General features: G+C 43.2%; 1 protein-coding gene across 1 annotated transcript; it reads right to left on the reverse strand.

Moving 5' to 3' along the window:
* Positions 1 to 10,620: 10,620 nt before the first annotated feature.
* LOC135366219 (protein MIS12 homolog) lies at positions 10,621 to 13,263 on the reverse strand. The gene is made up of 6 exons (XM_064598887.1): positions 12,984 to 13,263; positions 12,859 to 12,926; positions 12,588 to 12,683; positions 12,396 to 12,527; positions 11,805 to 11,924; positions 10,621 to 10,790 (listed from the first exon to the last, which is right to left on the reverse strand). Exons 1-5 carry the CDS (start codon positions 13,066 to 13,068, stop codon positions 11,808 to 11,810), a joined length of 498 nt encoding a protein of 165 aa, XP_064454957.1. The 5' UTR covers positions 13,069 to 13,263; the 3' UTR covers positions 10,621 to 10,790; positions 11,805 to 11,807.
* Between the last annotated feature and the right edge of the window lie 1,546 nt (positions 13,264 to 14,809).

Consider the following 14,809-nt stretch of genomic DNA (forward strand, 5'->3'; position numbering starts at 1 on the left):
TAGCTATGACGTCATTTCTTAAGAGGACCACAGGGAGAGGTCTTCCTCTTTTGTGTGTGTGTGTGTGTGTGTGTGTGTAAGGGGAGATGTTGTTGATCTTTGGAAATTCCCTACGAGAGACAACGTACGCGTGACACTCCTTACATATGTGACACAGAGTCATGTCTGATGTGACAGACTGTCTTGGCTGCCATTTTAGTGAAATATCGCGTTAGGAAATAAAAGAAGGAAAAAAACGGTGTACCTGCACAGTTCACTGAATCTTGTATGTTAGTATCAATCGTCCAAACACACGGCAACGGGACTTTGTCAGCACTAGAACCACGGCTTGGATTGCTCGCAATCGCTAAAGGTTGTTCGGCAAAAAAAGAAAGAGAGGAAGAAGAAATCAGTAAGTAAAAGGTAAGCCTCTTGGAGCTTTTTGGGTCGTTTTTCTGGACAAATTTTGGGCTGAAATTAAAGCGCAGTTCCTGCTGAATATCTATGCGCAATTTTAGCTCGATTTGAGCACTTTTATTTCTTGGCCAAAAATAGAAAAATGGTAAGCCTAACCTCTTGCTATTTTTTAAGGTGAAAAATCGAAGGTCCTGTTTCTGGACAAATTCTGGACTAAAATTAAAGCGCAGTTCCTGCTGAGTATCTATGCGCAATTGTAGCTCGATTTGAGCACTTTTATTTTTTGGCCAAAAATGGAAAAAAAGGTAAGCCTAAGGGTCTTGGACCCTGGCCGGCTGCTGCTGCACGGCGGCTTTTTTTTTTTTTTTTTTTTGCCCTGGGGATTATACGATGTCCCTCGTCCGAGCGGGGCGCCGCCCCCTCTTGGGATTTTTTAAGGTGAAAAATCGAAGGTCCTGTTTCTGGACAAATTTTGGACTAAAATTAAAGCGCAGTTCCTGCTGAGTATCTATGCGCAATTGTAGCTCGATTTGAGCACTTTTATTTTTTGGCCAAAAATGGCAAAAAAGGTAAGCCTAAGGGTCTTGGACCCTGGCCGGCTGCTGCTGCACGGCGGCTTTTTTTTTTTTTTTTTGCCCTGGGGATTATACGATGTCCCTCGTCCGAGCGGGGCGCCGCCCCCTCTTGGGATTTTTTAAGGTGAAAAATCGAAGGTCCTGTTTCTGGACAAATTTTGGACTAAAATTAAAGCGCAGTTCCTGCTGAGTATCTATGCGCAATTGTAGCTCGATTTGAGCACTTTTATTTTTTGGCCAAAAATGGAAAAAAAGGTAAGCCTAAGGGTCTTGGACCCTGGCCGGCTGCTGCTGCACGGCGGCTTTTTTTTTTTTGGCCCAGGGGATTATACGATGTCCCTCGTCCGAGCAGGGCGCCGCCCCCTCTTGGGATTTTTTAAGGTGAAAAATCGAAGGTCCTGTTTCTGGACAAATTTTTGACTAAAATTAAAGCGCAGTTCCTGCTGAGTATCTATGCGCAATTGTAGCTCGATTTGAGCACTTTTATTTTTTTGGCCAAAAATGGAAAAAAAGGTAAGCCTAAGGGTCTTGGACCCTGGCCGGCTGCTGCTGCACGGCGGCTTTTTTTTTTTTTTTTGGCCCAGGGGATTATACGATGTCCCTCGTGCGAGCAGGGCGCCGCCCCCTCTTGGGATTTTTTAAGGTGAAAAATCGAAGGTCCTGTTTCTGGACAAATTTTTGACTAAAATTAAAGCGCAGTTCCTGCTGAGTATCTATGCGCAATTGTAGCTCGATTTGAGCACTTTTATTTTTTGGCCAAAAATGGAAAAAAACGTAAGCCTAAGGGTCTTGGACCCTGGCCGGCTGCTGCTGCACGGCGGCTTTTTTTTTTTTTGGCCCAGGGGATTATACGATGTCCCTCGTCCGAGCAGGGCGCCGCCCCCTCTTGGGATTTTTTAAGGTGAAAAATCGAAGGTCCTGTTTCTGGACAAATTTTTGACTAAAATTAAAGCGCAGTTCCTGCTGAGTATCTATGCGCAATTGTAGCTCGATTTGAGCACTTTTATTTTTTGGCAAAAAATGGAAAAAAAGGTCAGCCTAAGGGTCTTGGACCCTGGCCGGCTGCTGCTGCACGGCGGCTTTTTTTTTTTTTTTTTGGCCCTGGGGATTATACGATGTCCCTCGTCCGAGCGGGGCGCCGCCCCCTCTTGGGATTTTTTAAGGTGAAAAATCGAAGGTCCTGTTTCTGGACAAATTCTGGACTAAAATTAAAGCGCAGTTCCTGCTGAGTATCTATGCGCAATTGTAGCTCGATTTGAGCACTTTTATTTTTTGGCCAAAAATGGAAAAAAAGGTAAGCCTAAGGGTCTTGGACCCTGGCCGGCTGCTGCTGCACGGCGGCTTTTTTTTTTGGCCCTGGGGATTATACGATGTCCCTCGTCCGAGCGGGGCGCCGCCCCCTCTTGGGATTTTTTAAGGTGAAAAATCGAAGGTCCTCTTTCTGGACAAATTTTGGACTAAAATTAAAGCGCAGTTCCTGCTGAGTATCTATGCGCAATTGTAGCTCGATTTGAGCACTTTTATTTTTTGGCAAAAAATGGAAAAAAAAGGTCAGCCTAAGGGTCTTGGACCCTGGCCGGCTGCTGCTGCACGGCGGCTTTTTTTTTTTTTTTTTTGGCCCTGGGGATTATACGATGTCCCTCGTCCGAGCGGGGCGCCGCCCCCTCTTGGGATTTTTTAAGGTGAAAAATCGAAGGTCCTGTTTCTGGACAAATTCTGGACTAAAATTAAAGCGCAGTTCCTGCTGAGTATCTATGCGCAATTGTAGCTCGATTTGAGCACTTTTATTTTTTTGCCAAAAATGGAAAAAAAGGTAAGCCTAAGGGTCTTGGACCCTGGCCGGCTGCTGCTGCACGGCGGCTTTTTTTTTTTTTTTTGCCCTGGGGATTATACGATGTCCCTCGTCCGAGCGGGGCGCCGCCCCCTCTTGGGATTTTTTAAGGTGAAAAATCGAAGGTCCTCTTTCTGGACAAATTTTGGACTAAAATTAAAGCGCAGTTCCTGCTGAGTATCTATGCGCAATTTTAGCTCGATTTGAGCACTTTTATTTTTTGGCCAAAAATGGAAAAAAAGGTAAGCCTAACCTCTTGGGGTTTTTTTGGGTCAAAAATCGAAGGTCCTCTTTCTGGACAAATTTTGGACTAAAATTAAAGCGCAGTTCCTGCTGAGTATCTATGCGCAATTTTAGCTCGATTTGAGCACTTTTATTTTTTGGCCAAAAATGGAAAAAAAGGTAAGCCTAACCTCTTGGGGTTTTTTTGGGTCAAAAATCGAAGGTCCTCTTTCTGGACAAATTTTGGACTAAAATTAAAGCGCAGTTCCTGCTGAGTATCTATGCGCAATTTTAGCTCGATTTGAGCACTTTTATTTTTTGGCCAAAAATGGAAAAAAAGGTAAGCCTAACCTCTTGGGGTTTTTTTGGGTCAAAAATCGAAGGTCCTCTTTCTGGACAAATTTTGGACTAAAATTAAAGCGCAGTTCCTGCTGAGTATCTATGCGCAATTTTAGCTCGATTTGAGCACTTTTATTTTTTGGCCAAAAATGGAAAAAAAGGTAAGCCTAACCTCTTGGGGTTTTTTTGGGTCAAAAATCGAAGGTCCTCTTTCTGGACAAATTTTGGACTAAAATTAACGCGCAGTTCCTGCTGAGTATCTATGCGCAATTTTAGCTCGATTTGAGCACTTTTATTTTTTGGCCAAAAATGGAAAAAAAGGTAAGCCTAACCTCTTGGGGTTTTTTTGGGCCAAAAATCGAAGGTCCTCTTTCTGGACAAATTTTGGACTAAAATTAACGCGCAGTTCCTGATGAGTATCTATGCGCAATTTTAGCTCGATTTGAGCACTTTTATTTTTTGGCCAAAAATGGAAAAAAAGGTAAGCCTAACCTCTTGGGGTTTTTTTGGGTCAAAAATCGAAGGTCCTCTTTCTGGACAAATTTTGGACTAAAATTAACGCGCAGTTCCTGCTGAGTATCTATGCGCAATTTTAGCTCGATTTGAGCACTTTTATTTTTTGGCCAAAAATGGAAAAAAAGGTAAGCCTAACCTCTTGGGGTTTTTTTGGGTCAAAAATCGAAGGTCCTCTTTCTGGACAAATTTTGGACTAAAATTAAAGCGCAGTTCCTGCTGAGTATCTATGCGCAATTTTAGCTCGATTTGAGCACTTTTATTTTTTGGCCAAAAATGGAAAAAAAGGTAAGCCTAACCTCTTGGGGTTTTTTTGGGTCAAAAATCGAAGGTCCTCTTTCTGGACAAATTTTGGACTAAAATTAAAGCGCAGTTCCTGCTGAGTATCTATGCGCAATTTTAGCTCGATTTGAGCACTTTTATTTTTTGGCCAAAAATGGAAAAAAAGGTAAGCCTAACCTCTTGGGGTTTTTTTGGGTCAAAAATCGAAGGTCCTCTTTCTGGACAAATTTTGGACTAAAATTAAAGCGCAGTTCCTGCTGAGTATCTATGCGCAATTTTAGCTCGATTTGAGCACTTTTATTTTTTGGCCAAAAATGGAAAAAAAGGTAAGCCTAACCTCTTGGGGTTTTTTTGGGTCAAAAATCGAAGGTCCTCTTTCTGGACAAATTTTGGACTAAAATTAAAGCGCAGTTCCTGCTGAGTATCTATGCGCAATTTTAGCTCGATTTGAGCACTTTTATTTTTTGGCCAAAAATGGAAAAAAAGGTAAGCCTAACCTCTTGGGGTTTTTTTGGGTCAAAAATCGAAGGTCCTCTTTCTGGACAAATTTTGGACTAAAATTAAAGCGCAGTTCCTGCTGAGTATCTATGCGCAATTTTAGCTCGATTTGAGCACTTTTATTTTTTGGCCAAAAATGGAAAAAAAGGTAAGCCTAACCTCTTGGGGTTTTTTTGGGTCAAAAATCGAAGGTCCTCTTTCTGGACAAATTTTGGACTAAAATTAAAGCGCAGTTCCTGCTGAGTATCTATGCGCAATTTTAGCTCGATTTGAGCACTTTTATTTTTTGGCCAAAAATGGAAAAAAAGGTAAGCCTAACCTCTTGGGGTTTTTTTGGGTCAAAAATCGAAGGTCCTCTTTCTGGACAAATTTTGGACTAAAATTAAAGCGCAGTTCCTGCTGAGTATCTATGCGCAATTTTAGCTCGATTTGAGCACTTTTATTTTTTGGCCAAAAATGGAAAAAAAGGTAAGCCTAACCTCTTGGGGTTTTTTTGGGTCAAAAATCGAAGGTCCTCTTTCTGGACAAATTTTGGACTAAAATTAAAGCGCAGTTCCTGCTGAGTATCTATACGCAATTTTAGCTCGATTTGAGCACTTTTATTTTTTGGCCAAAAATGGAAAAAAAGGTAAGCCTAACCTCTTGGGGTTTTTTTGGGTCAAAAATCGAAGGTCCTCTTTCTGGACAAATTTTGGACTAAAATTAAAGCGCAGTTCCTGCTGAGTATCTATGCGCAATTGTAGCTCGATTTGAGCACTTTTATTTTTTGGCAAAAAATGGAAAAAAAGGTCAGCCTAAGGGTCTTGGACCCTGGCCGGCTGCTGCTGCACGGCGGCTTTTTTTTTTTTTTTTTGGCCCTGGGGATTATACGATGTCCCTCGTCCGAGCGGGGCGCCGCCCCCTCTTGGGATTTTTTAAGGTGAAAAATCGAAGGTCCTGTTTCTGGACAAATTCTGGACTAAAATTAAAGCGCAGTTCCTGCTGAGTATCTATGCGCAATTGTAGCTCGATTTGAGCACTTTTATTTTTTTGCCAAAAATGGAAAAAAAGGTAAGCCTAAGGGTCTTGGACCCTGGCCGGCTGCTGCTGCACGGCGGCTTTTTTTTTTTTTTTTTTGCCCTGGGGATTATACGATGTCCCTCGTCCGAGCGGGGCGCCGCCCCCTCTTGGGATTTTTTAAGGTGAAAAATCGAAGGTCCTCTTTCTGGACAAATTTTGGACTAAAATTAAAGCGCAGTTCCTGCTGAGTATCTATGCGCAATTTTAGCTCGATTTGAGCACTTTTATTTTTTGGCCAAAAATGGAAAAAAAGGTAAGCCTAAGGGTCTTGGACCCTGGCCGGCTGCTGCTGCACGGCGGCTTTTTTTTTTTTTGGCCCAGGGGATTATACGATGTCCCTCGTCCGAGCAGGGCGCCGCCCCCTCTTGGGATTTTTTAAGGTGAAAAATCGAAGGTCCTGTTTCTGGACAAATTTTTGACTAAAATTAAAGCGCAGTTCCTGCTGAGTATCTATGCGCAATTGTAGCTCGATTTGAGCACTTTTATTTTTTGGCCAAAAATGGAAAAAAAGGTAAGCCTAAGGGTCTTGGACCCTGGCCGGCTGCTGCTGCACGGCGGCTTTTTTTTTTTTTTTTTGGCCCAGGGGATTATACGATGTCCCTCGTCCGAGCAGGGCGCCGCCCCCTCTTGGGATTTTTTAAGGTGAAAAATCGAAGGTCCTGTTTCTGGACAAATTTTTGACTAAAATTAAAGCGCAGTTCCTGCTGAGTATCTATGCGCAATTGTAGCTCGATTTGAGCACTTTTATTTTTTGGCCAAAAATGGAAAAAAACGTAAGCCTAAGGGTCTTGGACCCTGGCCGGCTGCTGCTGCACGGCGGCTTTTTTTTTTTGGCCCAGGGGATTATACGATGTCCCTCGTCCGAGCAGGGCGCCGCCCCCTCTTGGGATTTTTTAAGGTGAAAAATCGAAGGTCCTGTTTCTGGACAAATTTTTGACTAAAATTAAAGCGCAGTTCCTGCTGAGTATCTATGCGCAATTGTAGCTCGATTTGAGCACTTTTATTTTTTGGCAAAAAATGGAAAAAAAGGTCAGCCTAAGGGTCTTGGACCCTGGCCGGCTGCTGCTGCACGGCGGCTTTTTTTTTTTTTTTTTTGGCCCTGGGGATTATACGATGTCCCTCGTCCGAGCGGGGCGCCGCCCCCTCTTGGGATTTTTTAAGGTGAAAAATCGAAGGTCCTGTTTCTGGACAAATTCTGGACTAAAATTAAAGCGCAGTTCCTGCTGAGTATCTATGCGCAATTGTAGCTCGATTTGAGCACTTTTATTTTTTGGCCAAAAATGGAAAAAAAGGTAAGCCTAAGGGTCTTGGACCCTGGCCGGCTGCTGCTGCACGGCGGCTTTTTTTTTTGGCCCTGGGGATTATACGATGTCCCTCGTCCGAGCGGGGCGCCGCCCCCTCTTGGGATTTTTTAAGGTGAAAAATCGAAGGTCCTCTTTCTGGACAAATTTTGGACTAAAATTAAAGCGCAGTTCCTGCTGAGTATCTATGCGCAATTGTAGCTCGATTTGAGCACTTTTATTTTTTGGCAAAAAATGGAAAAAAAGGTCAGCCTAAGGGTCTTGGACCCTGGCCGGCTGCTGCTGCACGGCGGCTTTTTTTTTTTTTTTTTTTGGCCCTGGGGATTATACGATGTCCCTCGTCCGAGCGGGGCGCCGCCCCCTCTTGGGATTTTTTAAGGTGAAAAATCGAAGGTCCTGTTTCTGGACAAATTCTGGACTAAAATTAAAGCGCAGTTCCTGCTGAGTATCTATGCGCAATTGTAGCTCGATTTGAGCACTTTTATTTTTTTGCCAAAAATGGAAAAAAAGGTAAGCCTAAGGGTCTTGGACCCTGGCCGGCTGCTGCTGCACGGCGGCTTTTTTTTTTTTTTTTGCCCTGGGGATTATACGATGTCCCTCGTCCGAGCGGGGCGCCGCCCCCTCTTGGGATTTTTTAAGGTGAAAAATCGAAGGTCCTCTTTCTGGACAAATTTTGGACTAAAATTAAAGCGCAGTTCCTGCTGAGTATCTATGCGCAATTTTAGCTCGATTTGAGCACTTTTATTTTTTGGCCAAAAATGGAAAAAAAGGTAAGCCTAACCTCTTGGGGTTTTTTTGGGTCAAAAATCGAAGGTCCTCTTTCTGGACAAATTTTGGACTAAAATTAAAGCGCAGTTCCTGCTGAGTATCTATGCGCAATTTTAGCTCGATTTGAGCACTTTTATTTTTTGGCCAAAAATGGAAGAAAAGGTAAGCCTAACCTCTTGGGGTTTTTTTGGGTCAAAAATCGAAGGTCCTCTTTCTGGACAAATTTTGGACTAAAATTAAAGCGCAGTTCCTGCTGAGTATCTATGCGCAATTTTAGCTCGATTTGAGCACTTTTATTTTTTGGCCAAAAATGGAAAAAAAGGTAAGCCTAACCTCTTGGGGTTTTTTTGGGTCAAAAATCGAAGGTCCTCTTTCTGGACAAATTTTGGACTAAAATTAACGCGCAGTTCCTGCTGAGTATCTATGCGCAATTTTAGCTCGATTTGAGCACTTTTATTTTTTGGCCAAAAATGGAAAAAAAGGTAAGCCTAACCTCTTGGGGTTTTTTTGGGCCAAAAATCGAAGGTCCTCTTTCTGGACAAATTTTGGACTAAAATTAACGCGCAGTTCCTGCTGAGTATCTATGCGCAATTTTAGCTCGATTTGAGCACTTTTATTTTTTGGCCAAAAATGGAAAAAAAGGTAAGCCTAACCTCTTGGGGTTTTTTTGGGTCAAAAATCGAAGGTCCTCTTTCTGGACAAATTTTGGACTAAAATTAAAGCGCAGTTCCTGCTGAGTATCTATACGCAATTTTAGCTCGATTTGAGCACTTTTATTTTTTGGCCAAAAATGGAAAAAAAGGTAAGCCTAACCTCTTGGGGTTTTTTTGGGTCAAAAATCGAAGGTCCTCTTTCTGGACAAATTTTGGACTAAAATTAAAGCGCAGTTCCTGCTGAGTATCTATGCGCAATTGTAGCTCGATTTGAGCACTTTTATTTTTTGGCAAAAAATGGAAAAAAAGGTCAGCCTAAGGGTCTTGGACCCTGGCCGGCTGCTGCTGCACGGCGGCTTTTTTTTTTTTTTTTGGCCCTGGGGATTATACGATGTCCCTCGTCCGAGCGGGGCGCCGCCCCCTCTTGGGATTTTTTAAGGTGAAAAATCGAAGGTCCTGTTTCTGGACAAATTCTGGACTAAAATTAAAGCGCAGTTCCTGCTGAGTATCTATGCGCAATTGTAGCTCGATTTGAGCACTTTTATTTTTTTGCCAAAAATGGAAAAAAAGGTAAGCCTAAGGGTCTTGGACCCTGGCCGGCTGCTGCTGCACGGCGGCTTTTTTTTTTTTTTTTTGCCCTGGGGATTATACGATGTCCCTCGTCCGAGCGGGGCGCCGCCCCCTCTTGGGATTTTTTAAGGTGAAAAATCGAAGGTCCTCTTTCTGGACAAATTTTGGACTAAAATTAAAGCGCAGTTCCTGCTGAGTATCTATGCGCAATTTTAGCTCGATTTGAGCACTTTTATTTTTTGGCCAAAAATGGAAAAAAAGGTAAGCCTAACCTCTTGGGGTTTTTTTGGGCCAAAAATCGAAGGTCCTCTTTCTGGACAAATTTTGGACTAAAATTAACGCGCAGTTCCTGCTGAGTATCTATGCGCAATTTTAGCTCGATTTGAGCACTTTTATTTTTTTGCCAAAAATGGAAAAAAAGGTAAGCCTAAGGGTCTTGGACCCTGGCCGGCTGCTGCTGCACGGCGGCTTTTTTTTTTTTTTTTTGCCCTGGGGATTATACGATGTCCCTCGTCCGAGCGGGGCGCCGCCCCCTCTTGGGATTTTTTAAGGTGAAAAATCGAAGGTCCTCTTTCTGGACAAATTTTGGACTAAAATTAAAGCGCAGTTCCTGCTGAGTATCTATGCGCAATTTTAGCTCGATTTGAGCACTTTTATTTTTTGGCCAAAAATGGAAAAAAAGGTAAGCCTAACCTCTTGGGGTTTTTTTGGGCCAAAAATCGAAGGTCCTCTTTCTGGACAAATTTTGGACTAAAATTAACGCGCAGTTCCTGCTGAGTATCTATGCGCAATTTTAGCTCGATTTGAGCACTTTTATTTTTTGGCCAAAAATGGAAAAAAAGGTAAGCCTAACCTCTTGGGGTTTTTTTGGGTCAAAAATCGAAGGTCCTCTTTCTGGACAAATTTTGGACTAAAATTAACGCGCAGTTCCTGCTGAGTATCTATGCGCAATTTTAGCTCGATTTGAGCACTTTTATTTTTTGGCCAAAAATGGAAAAAAAGGTAAGCCTAACCTCTTGGGGTTTTTTTGGGTCAAAAATCGAAGGTCCTCTTTCTGGACAAATTTTGGACTAAAATTAAAGCGCAGTTCCTGCTGAGTATCTATGCGCAATTTTAGCTCGATTTGAGCACTTTTATTTTTTGGCCAAAAATGGAAAAAAAGGTAAGCCTAACCTCTTGGGGTTTTTTTGGGTCAAAAATCGAAGGTCCTCTTTCTGGACAAATTTTGGACTAAAATTAAAGCGCAGTTCCTGCTGAGTATCTATACGCAATTTTAGCTCGATTTGAGCACTTTTATTTTTTGGCCAAAAATGGAAAAAAAGGTAAGCCTAACCTCTTGGGGTTTTTTTGGGTCAAAAATCGAAGGTCCTCTTTCTGGACAAATTTTGGACTAAAATTAAAGCGCAGTTCCTGCTGAGTATCTATGCGCAATTTTAGCTCGATTTGAGCACTTTTATTTTTTGGCCAAAAATGGAAAAAAAGGTAAGCCTGGGGTAAGGTAGCTCTTGGGGATTTTTTGGGGTCAGTACCAGGAGCACAGTTCCTGCTGAGTATCTATGCGCAATTTCCTTGAGTGCAGTTCCTGCTGAAAAAAGAGGCTAGAGAAAAATGGGAACAGTTCTTATAGGAACATGTTTATTTCGCAAGAAGGGATGACAAAGGAAACAGTACAAAAAAAAAAAAGGCTCCAAGATTCTTCATTCGCACCTGTGTCTTCAGCACGTAGGGAATAGTTAGTGGTGGTGCTGAAAGAGTTTGGCGTTGTTGGCCCGGAGACCAGTTTCTGCAGCAAGAAGCAAAGAATTAGGCGGTATGGTTAACGGAACAAAGTGAACAAAGTTCTTCGACGTTGTGGTGGAGCATACATTGCCCGACAATCTCCTTCCGTGAACTAGGAGAACTCTCGAAAACGAATAGCAAATCTTTCTTTCTTCATTCTAGTATCCTTCCTAGACATGTGCAACCTGAACCGACAGCACATTTGATGTTCTGTTCCCATGTACGACGGTACTCTCACAGAATTCACTAAGGAACAGTAACAATGACTTTGGCTACCACCAACGAGCGGGACGCCTTAAATGACAACCGGTAGGAAGAAGCCTCATTGTGGATTGGTTTTCTGCATCCTAAGTTATTATTATTGAGTAAAGTTATTACGTTAAGTTAGTAAGGTGTCCTTATGATTATGCACCCGGATATTGTACTGGTATTTTCCATACATCAGAATAGGAAGGATATATTAAGGCAGCAGGTGATCATCACAATCTTTCATCGTGTCCAGCTTGGCATCCAGTCTACAACATGAAAAGTAAGCGGCAATTTTTCAGTTTCAAGGCAGAAACAAGCTGAAGAGTAATTGAGCAGGCGGTTGCTCTAACAAAAGGCTAGGACGAACCTCGTGACAGCATTGCCATTTTTGCATGGGTTCTCCCCAGATTTTTTTCCAATTGGGGGGGGGGGGGGGGGGGGGGTGAGCTCCTCTTGCCCCCCTCCTCCCCGTACACCCATCCATATATGACACAAAAGTATGATAAAAAAACTAAGTAATGCGTCCTACCAGAGCCGAGGCAAGGTGTCACTGCACTCACTACGAAGTGAGTCAAAACGATTTTAACCACCTCCGTAGCTCTACTCGAACTCCCAATGACCGTGACCAGCCTCCACTCTCATGTTTTTCATCATCATCATCATTTATCTCGCATGAAATCTGCTTTGCCCAACTTTTTCAGCTCTCCAGAAGGTTCAAATTCCATCCACTCATACTACATGTGCGAGCCAGAAAGGAATCAACATCTACCTCCTAAGGTTCCAGGACACCGCAGAGCTGCTGCACGTACTCTGCAGTCGCAAGAAGCTCCGGTTCTATTGCCTTCTGTTGTTCGAGTTCTTGCAGAAGCGCTTCTCGTCTACATTTCTCCTACAAAGAAATGACAATAATCAAATCCAGTTTTATTGGTATTATTTATGCTCCGTAACAGTGGTTACTGCAACGCAACGATAGTGCCAAAACAGTGCACAAAATCAGGTCACTACGAAAGAAAATTTTAAAACGTGAAAATGGTGCGCCAAACTAATCGGGGCACTTAAAACTGCATCGGACTCTTAGCAAACTTCTGCGGATACAGTTTCGTAAGAAGCAGACAGGAATACAGATATACGCACATACATAGGCCCGGATTCACCAACGCTGGTGAACATTTGAAGCTCGGCTTCACTAAAGGGGTTATTGTCATCGAAACATTTATCGCAACACCAACTAACATTTGTAAAGCAACCCTTGATCTTGGTTCAAAGTTAGCCAGCGTTCCTGAAACTGGGTCATAGTGTGCCAAAAATAGCATCGTTAAATGGAGTAGTGGACGTGTGGAGTAGCCTGCATGTCTTTTACCTGCATGATACCCTCTTTCAGTTGATCAATTTCAGCTTTGAGCGTAGAATACTCTTTTGGTGACCTATGTACACAGTCCTCGGGTAGCAACACATGAGAAGGAATACTGAGGGCATTCAATGACAGGTATACCTGTAACATGGAGTTAGGCATTCAGGATGATTTATAAAAACGTAAAGCGAAAAATATCACCTCAAGACGGTCAAACTGCTTGTTAGTATCATTAACGTTGTTCTCAATTATTGTGGCGAACTTCTCCTCAAGCTTCTCCTCTGCGTCATTCTTGAGCTACAAACATGGTTTGAACAGAGGATATGGCATAAATGCGGGACAGCTGGTGGGACAACGAGAGGGAGAGTACAAACAGACACTCGTGCGTTTGTCGTGCCCACAGTCATGCTTTTCACATCATGGAGTCTGAACCAAAAGTTTAGTTCACGCTACCTATCGTGGGTGTACCTACTATTTTTCGTGCGACTTCCTTCAGTAAATGCAAATGCTCTTCTAGCCGATCGATGTAGATGTTGTAGACTGCAACGAAGCTAAGCATTGTCAATTTATCTTGTGAGCGAGCAACAGAAAGCTTACGTGAATCAGCTATGGCCTGCGGGGTTGCCTCGAACATTTGGACATTGTACTCGCCGCTTGTGGTGTCACAGGAACTCTTTTCCATGGTGTGTGACGCGCTCGAGGTTTGAACTACGTAATTTGCCGACCATGCGAAACCTAGAGAACAGGGGAACTGGAGGAACTCGAAGAGAAACGCGAAAGCAAAACGTATCACACAATAATACCGCCGAATCTGAAGATTCGGATTCTGCCAGCCAGGGGTCGACCCCAAGTCAAGCCAAGCCAAGTCTGCCCCAGAGTTGCTAGATCAATGGGATTAGGGTGGCCTTGGTGCTTGGTCTCCTTTCCTGCTTCAAATCGAGCCGGATGCACCTCTCTTATAATGTTTACCCAGCCAAGAAGAGCTCCGTCGTGCATCCACTGCGATAACGTGCAGTTCGATACAGGAGCTACACGTGCCAATGACAGATTTCATTTGAGAGACGTGGAAAAGGCAGTTCGGTACATCTGCAGTTACTTCCCTCCCCACATCTAAAGGTTCATAAAAAGAATTTTCTTTTTCGCTCTAATTTGTATTTCGCAATTTTCTGCTCGCATCTTGTCTATTTTTATCCACCAAAGAATGACTAGATGCACAAACAAAACACTAAGGTAAACAAATGAAAGGAAATAGGACAGGAACTGAAGTCTGAAACAACGAAGTCTGAGGAAAACCTGGAGAGGCAGCACAGCCAAGTGCGAGTATTCAAGCCCCGGTTGCCTCTCAGAAGGCGGTCTGTGCAGATTGAATTACATCTCATACAAACTCCACACAGCCATTCCACTGGGCCACCTGTATCAAAGAAATTCTCAAAAAGAGGATAGAAGTAACTGAGGCGTGGATACAAAGTATGCACACAGAAGTATACTTGGAACCAGCGTCTACTCTATCCTCCATGCCCCTCCCCGCATTTTATTCCCCCCCCCTTCTGTCATCCTAAAGCAGTTTCTTCCTGTCCAAAAGATGCCTATTCTGGCGCCTCTTGTGGCAGGCGCGTGGGCAATTGGCACCCCCGTCCCTGCCCCACCGCAGACAGAAACAGTGTACCCAATGTTCCCTCAATATGAGAGAGAGAAGTAATAACTGATGAAATCAATTGAAATGTTGCTGTCTGAACTCACGAGCTTGCGACATTCGCTGCTTCCCATTGTCAGTGGAAAGTTTTTCAGGCCACATCTCAGACAAAAAAATTAAAAACTTACACGTACTTGCTCTAGAGAAACTCGGCTCGGAGAAGCCCATATCAACTAGGCTGTGCTACCTAGTCAAAAAGAAACTGAGCAATGCTTACCAAGCACAGTATTTATATATGTACCAAGAATAATTTTTTGCACCTGTGGAGCAGCATGCTGCATCATTGAATGATCGCTCCGAAGAGATGAGACAGATACCGATGCTTACCGTACTGCATTTTACGTGACTGAATCCTCCTTCCACTTGAACACAGTGAGGTTCCCTCATGCGACAGGTACAGTCAAATGTGGTAGGCTACTGCTGCTCAGACCAGAAACACCATTAACACAAGTATGCAGTTGTGAATGCAGAAGACAACGGAAAGATCAAAGGCAGGATCTCAAGCTACCTTCTGGTACCTCACTAGGTGCGGATGCACTGCCCCTTTGTCGTAGCAGTAGATAAGGCAGTGCTGCTCCGCACAGATTTTCCGGTGCATTTTCATAAATTGAATTGTAAAATGATAAAACAATGTTTGGAGAAAATATTTTGCATTGTAGGTGCATTGACCTTCACCAAATTCATCATCAACCACTGCCAGCAAAGATCCAGTGCCTCGATTTTGCACTTT

Source organism: Ornithodoros turicata, chromosome 8, assembly GCF_037126465.1.
Source record: "Ornithodoros turicata isolate Travis chromosome 8, ASM3712646v1, whole genome shotgun sequence".
NCBI classification, from domain to species: domain Eukaryota; kingdom Metazoa; phylum Arthropoda; class Arachnida; order Ixodida; family Argasidae; genus Ornithodoros; species Ornithodoros turicata.